This window comes from Hylaeus anthracinus, unplaced genomic scaffold (genome assembly GCF_026225885.1).
Source record: "Hylaeus anthracinus isolate JK02 unplaced genomic scaffold, UHH_iyHylAnth1.0_haploid 12002, whole genome shotgun sequence".
In the NCBI taxonomy this organism is placed as follows: Eukaryota; Metazoa; Arthropoda; class Insecta; order Hymenoptera; family Colletidae; genus Hylaeus; species Hylaeus anthracinus.
The window spans coordinates 11,716,793-11,724,000 of record NW_026534349.1 but is presented as its reverse complement, the minus strand read 5'-3'; the positions used below and the strand labels follow the sequence as shown (position 1 = coordinate 11,724,000).

Here is a 7,208-nt window from a genome sequence, read left to right as displayed (position 1 = left end):
ATCGCAAGACTGTAAATATAATAAAAGCTAAAGGTACACTTGAGTGCCAGAAGTCTAATACATTTGGACTTAGAGTGCACCAAGAAGAGTATCACAAGTATCTCGCTACAGGGTATTCCAGAACTATAGATACAAAATTGATTGGATGTTAAGAGCTTGTAAAAAGAAAATACAAAGTTTTAATTGTAGCATGGAAGAATTAAATCAAAGTTATTTAATTATGGAAAGGAAACATTCCATCGAAGTTGGATTAACTGTATTATCATTGGATTGAGGAAAATTACATGACTTCTTCTGAACTTTTTTCAACTCTTAGTCAACTAGTAGCGAATATGTTTGGATGTATCAATAAATTATTTCAAAGAACTATACAGACTTAAAAACTTTCCAAAAATAATTACTTTACAGAAATACGTTGCATAAGTCATCGTCTCGCATCTACTAGTCGGTTACTTCGATTCTATAGTTCTGAAACTCCATTTTTGCATTCCCGTTGCATAAGATGGCAAAAGTTTCATAGAGCGATTCGCGGTTATCCTAGTCGGCGAAGCATTTCGACAGGAGTATACGAGGAATAGATGAGGTAGCGCCAAGCGAATGGAATGTCTGTGTATGGAACGATTATTCGCGGGATGAAGACGATTTCTCTGAGACTCCCGTCGACCGTACAAATCATTTACCGTTTCACCTATCTTACATTAAATCTCCCCGCTAATCGGTAATAAACGTTAAATCGTTAAAGGCCATTTGGAAACGCTGCGTTTCATCGGGAAAGAAAAACACATAATTTAATAGATTTACCTACAGCATTACTCCCTTACCCTACGACATTCGAAGGCACGATTCTCGGTTTATCATTCTAGCGCGGTGCAGAGATTCTCCTCGGATTCGGGCTCGCCGTGTCGGGTGTTCGACCTCCCCCGGAGATACAGATATTTTATTTATAAATGTGCTCTGTTTTGCGTTACATATTAAATAGAATTATTACATATTACACTCTATTAGTCGTCCTCGTCGAATACATGTGTAGCGCTGTATGATTTTCCGCCTCTCCATATATGTTGTCCTATATACAATACTATTGTAGATAGCAAGGTCTCGTTCCTTATCGCTTTAACTGTCTATCGGGTCTTCACACTGTGGCAAGTCGAAGGCACCATTGTTCATTGAGCTGAGATACGAGTAAATGGATCGGTTGATATAAAATGAAAATATATGTACAGGATATCTCCCCACGAGTTCCCGCAAACTTAGCCAAACACCTTCCGTAGTTAAAGATTAGGCGATAATGTTTCTCAAGTATAGGTTCATAAATGCTTTCCTAAAAGGCAATGATAAAATTATGAAATGTCTAGGAAAGGATAATAATTGCACCGTTAATGCGATACAGTGCAAGAGTATATAAATAATGTCTCTGTTATCAGGTGATTAATACGACTCAGAATTGTATACTACAGTAGCACCTTATTTTCAAAATATTTATAAAAATATACTGTTCCGATTCCTTGCTATTGCTTCATTCAGAAATATGTATGAATAATACGTCGAATAATTTTCTTTCAATTACATTAAAATACCTGAAACAGATATGCACTTGACATTTTCGTCTTACTTCCAACTACAGAATTGGCTCTGTACGGAAACCTGTGGACCACCCTGTGGCTACTTCAATCTCCCGTCGTACACTTAAACCGCCTCGCGGTTACAATATGAGAAAGGCACGATGAACCATGTTACGTGTAAACAGCGACCCAGAAAAATATCCCTTCGGGGTGCACAATTGTTTATCTATATTTCTATCGTGTGAGTAGCTACGGTGCGTGGGCTGACCTCGAGAGCAATGTCATCGCGTCCGCGACTTGACGGGAGAGTATCTACACTTTGTTCAGCGAGAAGAAGACTCTGGTAACCAAGCCACACGATTCACAACAGATCTAATCGTTCTACTATGTCTTTGCCTAGGAGTCTATTGTAAATTGTGCCCTAAAAATATATATTTTCTATTCGATATTTTTGTACATCTTCTATTGATTCTCTTACGGCAGATGCAGCGAATCAACAGTGAAGCTGGTTTAGTTAGAGAGTGCCTGCACTAATGACAAACTGACGTTTGAATATTTACGCCTGAAACTAAATAACGAATCCGTATTGTGAATATCATAGGGCTGTACCAGCAGATGGACTCCTTTGCCACTCGATGCAACTATATAGTGTGTCTTGTAAATTTCCCAAGGAACACTGAATAATCATTTGCATAACCACTGTTGAACTTTGTACAACTTAACTCGAGTAATTCCTGTAACGGCTATCAAATTTACATCTGTACGCAACTGGTTTGGTTGTCAGAGTTTTCCACCTCCTGGACGGAGTGCATGGACCTGGGATTTTAAGGGGAAGCCCTGGAGGCGTTTCTGCGCGTACACATCCGGCGAGAATCACCCTCGAACTCGACGAGTCGATCACAGTTCATGCGGGTTCCCACGGCTTTACGACTTACGACTCGCGCGAGGAAGGGAGCATCGCCTGGTTTCATATGTAGATCGCCTCGGAGCCCTTGTTGCTTTGGTGAGCACCGCCAGCACTATAGGCGTTAGGCGAGGCCATGCACTCGGACCAGTCGCTGTTCGAGTGAGGCGAGCTAGATGACCAGTGGCCAGGGCTGTCCGGCGACGGGGTCGGGAAGCTCTCTGGGGCCTGCATCAAGTGTTGTGGCGTCACGTCCGGTCCTGAGTGATGAGAGGGCGGTGTCAAGTACTGGTAGTACTGTTGCGTCTGCTGTTGCTGTTGCTGTTGCTGCTGCTGCTGTTGGGTGCTTTGCTGTTGCTGTTGCTGCTGTTGCTGGATTTGCTGTTGCGTCTGTTGTATCTGCTGCTGCTGCTGCTGTTGTTGTTGTTGTTGTTGTTGCTGCTGCTGCTGCTGCTGCTGACTCGAGGAATAGGGAAGATTTTCGAAGTCGAAGCCCACGGGTGGCATGCCCCCATGCTTTTGATGCGTCGCCTGTCGCATGGCGGCAATGTGTGTGGGCGACGTGGGCAAAGACGGTCGACTTTTTGCCGGGGAGGGCGAGCCCATATAGCTTGCCTGAGGCGACAGCGTCATGTTCGATTGGACAGAGTGCGGTGGCGACTGGTTGCTATAGGGCGGCGACAGAGTGTTCACCATGCCTTGCGCCTGTCGCTGGTGAGGCGCCAGGAGCTGGTCGTGAAAGTTAGGTAACCCGTAGTTGGTCGTGAAGGTGTCCAGCCCTAGTTGTTGAAGGCCCTGCATGGACTGGCCCTTTATGCAATCTTCGTAGGGAGGCGGTTGCTTCGCCGTGGCCGTGTGACCCACCAAAGGGAGAGCGTTGCTGTACAGGCTCGCGCTGTCGTAGGGACTGGGCAAGTTTCCCTCCGCGCCCTCTGCTCCCTGAGGGATCTCCTGGTTTGGGGGCTGAGCACCTCGTTTCGCTGGCGGCTTCTTCACCGATGGCTTTCGCCTTACCACCACCACGCCACCTTCCGATTCTGGACTGTTTGGGTTTCCCGCTGCGACGGTTTTCGGTCGTTTCTTCGACTTCCCTTGCTTCGGCGCTGAACCGATCACTGTGGGATGTGTGATTAGTTGTGGGTGGTTTGGGGATCCTGCAAAGGTAAACAAGTGGAAATTGAATGTTACGGAACAGTCAAACAATTATTTGGTTACTAATGATGGGAGATGGATTGTTTTGAGACATCTTGGGTCGAGGAATAAACTCAAGATGTCTCGAAACTGTTTTGCAAAACTGTTCTGATTGAACACCTTGAAAATTCTTAGAAATCTTGAGTGTTTAACTTAATCCAGGGATGGAGAACCAGCGGACATTTGTTATTTCTTAAACACAACGTGAAAAAGTTAAAAGTTCTTATGGATTTAACCATCGTTCTATGATTGACGTGTTCTCTAACCCTGTCTTATTAACCTCTTCATGCCCAACGTATCCTTTTTGAAGGAATTATAATATTATTAGATTGTTATTACTTATTGCAATATCATTCGTCAAGGTACACTAGTTGTAATCATGTTCAGTGCGATTATTCAATACAATGATACAGTCGTGAAACCAAACTAAATTACTGATCTTTTAAAATGTTACGTTAGTAATTTCATTTATAATATAATAAGGCTAGAGTGCACGAAGTAATAGAGATTGTCCCTGAGAAAAATTAATAAAATGTCTCTCCATTGTTAGTTAATTTGATACAAAGTCTCGACCAATAGTCAAATAACCTTCATCAAAAATTCTGATCACTGAATTTGAATCTCATTCAGGGACAACCTTTTTCCCAAACTAGATGCGGGCATAAAAGGGTTAAGAGGTCTGTCCAGTATCGAGGGTATAAGAATTTTCTTAAATACTTAAGCCTTGAAAACAGTTTGAAAATGATCTAAAAAAAAATCCTAAACCTCAAAATTAGACAGACCTTTAAATGTCTCGGATATCTTGAATGCTTTGAATACCTTGCAGCTGTTATTAGTTGAACGACGAGCAAAGATTTTATTTATATTATCATTTTCTAAATAAATTATATAAGATAAATATCTTACCAACAGGCAACGTCAAGGTTATCAAAAGTTTAAATATTGCCAAGACTGTCAAGGTTTTTCAAGACTTTCAAGACATTCCAAATGTTCAAAAGCTTGAGAATCTTCTAGACTTTCGATACTTTGGAAATCTAGAGAGATCTTAATCTCAAGACATCTTTCACATTCTCGAATGGCTTGAAGAGACCATTGCTATCGAAAGTATCAAAGTCCGATCTTTAATAACGCACGGCTACGGCTGGGTCGTGGCATCTAAACTGATACTCTTCGGTGTCAGATTTTTGTTTAGGTTATAATTAACATTTTGCAAGCATTTCTGACAGGTTATCGTACTGAACATGTGCTTATACAATCTATGATATGCAGCCTACCGTTTAACGCGGTATCGAAGAGCAAAGTAAACCGAGAACGTATTCCATTATAGGACTGTATACATTGGAAGACCAACAAAGTACGACTAAAACAACAAGAACATTTTTTTCAACGACTATACGTTCTTTCTTCTTCGCGATATTTTAAACAACACAGTTACAAAAGAATACATTTCCGTTCGACTCTTTCTGCGCAAGTGTCAACTGACCTATCACGTGTCGCTCAGCAAAGTCAGACTTTCCACGCCCTGCTCCGGGCAAACCCACCCTCAGCCGTGCGAGAGTTAACACCGGGGTATGAAGACGCTTACCCATGAGCGGACCGTTCGGTATCACGGTCACCATCTGCGGGGATCTCGGTACATGTTCCTCGAGCAATCTCACGATGTCGTGGTGCAATCTCTCGCTGGCCACGTCTCTGGGTAACCGATCCATGTGATCGGTGATCTCCCTGTTGGCGAACGTATCGAGCAACGCTTTGCAGGCCTCGAAGCTGCCTTCTCTGGCAGCGAGGAACAACGGGGTCTCGTCCTTGTCGTCCTGGGCGTCTCTGTTGGCGCCGTGGACGAGTAGTATGTTCACGGCGTCGACGTTGTTCACAGCCGCGGCCCAATGCAGAGCAGTCTTCCCGCTGTTGTCGGCTGCGTTGATGTCAGCGTCAGCATTAATGAGATCCTCGACCATACCTTCGGTGGCCAGACGCGCGGCCAGGATGAGTGGCGTGGTGCCGTCGTGCATGCGTCCGTTGAGGTTTGTCGCTCTGTTTCGTAACAGTATTTGAAAGACGCCCATCGCATCAGCCGCGACGGCGGAGTGAAGGGGCGTTCGGCCTGTGTTATCCTGAGAGTTTGCGTCGGCTCCAGCGTCAAGAAGTCTCTTGGCAGCGTCAGATCTCGCGTAACGAGCCGCCAAGTGCAGAGATGTCTCGCCGCTCTTGTCGGTAGTGGCGTTCAGGTCTGCGCCTTGGGCGACCAGATCGGCGATCATCGCAGCTGACCCGTCGCTCTCGTCTTCCTCTTCTCCAGTGTCCAATCCTCCGCCGCGTACCGCGGCCACCATCAAAGGTGTCATCCCGCAGGGACCTCTGGCATCGACGTCTTGGCCATGTTCTAAACTAGGAGGTGTCAGTACTCCAGCGTCTGGTCTTCGTATATCAGCGGCATCTAAGTGCTGCTGCGTCCACATGCGAGGCTCGGTTTCCTCGTAGTCCGTGATGACGGTGTGATCGCTGGCGTATCCAGGCTCGATGGCTCTCATTCGTTTCGAGGGCGGGAGGTCGGACTCGTCGTCGGACCACTGTTGCACCCGACCGTTCCCGACATCTAGGTCCATGCAGTTCACCGATGGTTGCTTGTTCAGGTTCCTCATTTCCTGTCCATCAGGTCCCCGTCTGCGCGATCTACGACGCTGTCCGCTGCCGCTGCTTGTGCGTAGGAAACCCTCGGGGAACCAGGTCACGCCTACCGCACGTTTCCTTTGCGCCGTGACCAGTACTCCCACGAGCATTCCTCCGAGCACCACGATCACGACCCCGATGAAGACGTACTTGTAGTTCGTCGGGGTGTCCGGGTAATCGGGCCCCTGGGGCCCCACGACTCCTCGAACTTGCTCAATGGGGAAGTTTGGTGAGAGGGAATGCTTGGACGCGGTGGCTGCCAGGTACTCCGCTGCCTCGTTTGCTGAAGGGAAGCACACGGCTCCCTGGGTGACGGTGCATTTTCTGTTGTCGATTTCTAGATAGGCTATCACACCGCTCTCGCTGTTGGTGTATATGGTGGTGGGACGACCGAAGAAGTTCGTTTGCATGCTAGTCTCTCCTTCTCTTTTCCAAGGGTATATCATGTCGTTGCCCAGCTCATTCTGCTTCACCCTTAATGTGGTCCGCAACTCGTGGCCGATGTCTCTGAGGAAAGCCACCACGTTGGAACGGAAGGTCTGCATGTCCATCCTCACGACTACGGAGATCACGCCTTCGGCCAACGATGGTTGCTCCGTGTCGCAGTCGAGACCGTCCCAATTGCACTCCTCGTTGTTGCAGCCGTAGTCGCAGTGTCCGTTGGCGTAATGCTTGCGGCAGTAGGCGTCGTAGATGGGGCTGTAAAAATAACATATATTAAAAATGACCTGGCAAGGCCGCGAATAACTTTTCAAGAGGATAATCTAAGTCTAGAACTTGGAAGAAGTTTGAAATTATACTTCAAATATGCATTGTATACACACAAAGTTTGAAACTGGTATACTTTACACTTCCCTTTTAAAAAATTTTATATGATATTT

The 7,208-nt window shown here is 45.9% G+C and overlaps 1 protein-coding gene across 1 annotated transcript in view; it reads right to left on the bottom strand.

Annotated features, from left to right (window-relative positions):
• Positions 1–493: 493 nt before the first annotated feature.
• LOC128891840 (neurogenic locus Notch protein) overlaps positions 494–7,208 on the bottom strand; it is a 355,943-nt gene continuing 349,228 nt past the window's right edge. The window contains exons 13-14 of the mRNA XM_054151691.1: positions 5,243–7,026; positions 494–3,620 (exon numbers count right to left, since the gene is read on the bottom strand). Of these exons, the coding sequence (XP_054007666.1) occupies positions 2,530–3,620; positions 5,243–7,026 (2,875 nt within the window). The 3' untranslated portion in view covers positions 494–2,529. The remainder of the gene's footprint in view (positions 3,621–5,242; positions 7,027–7,208) is intronic.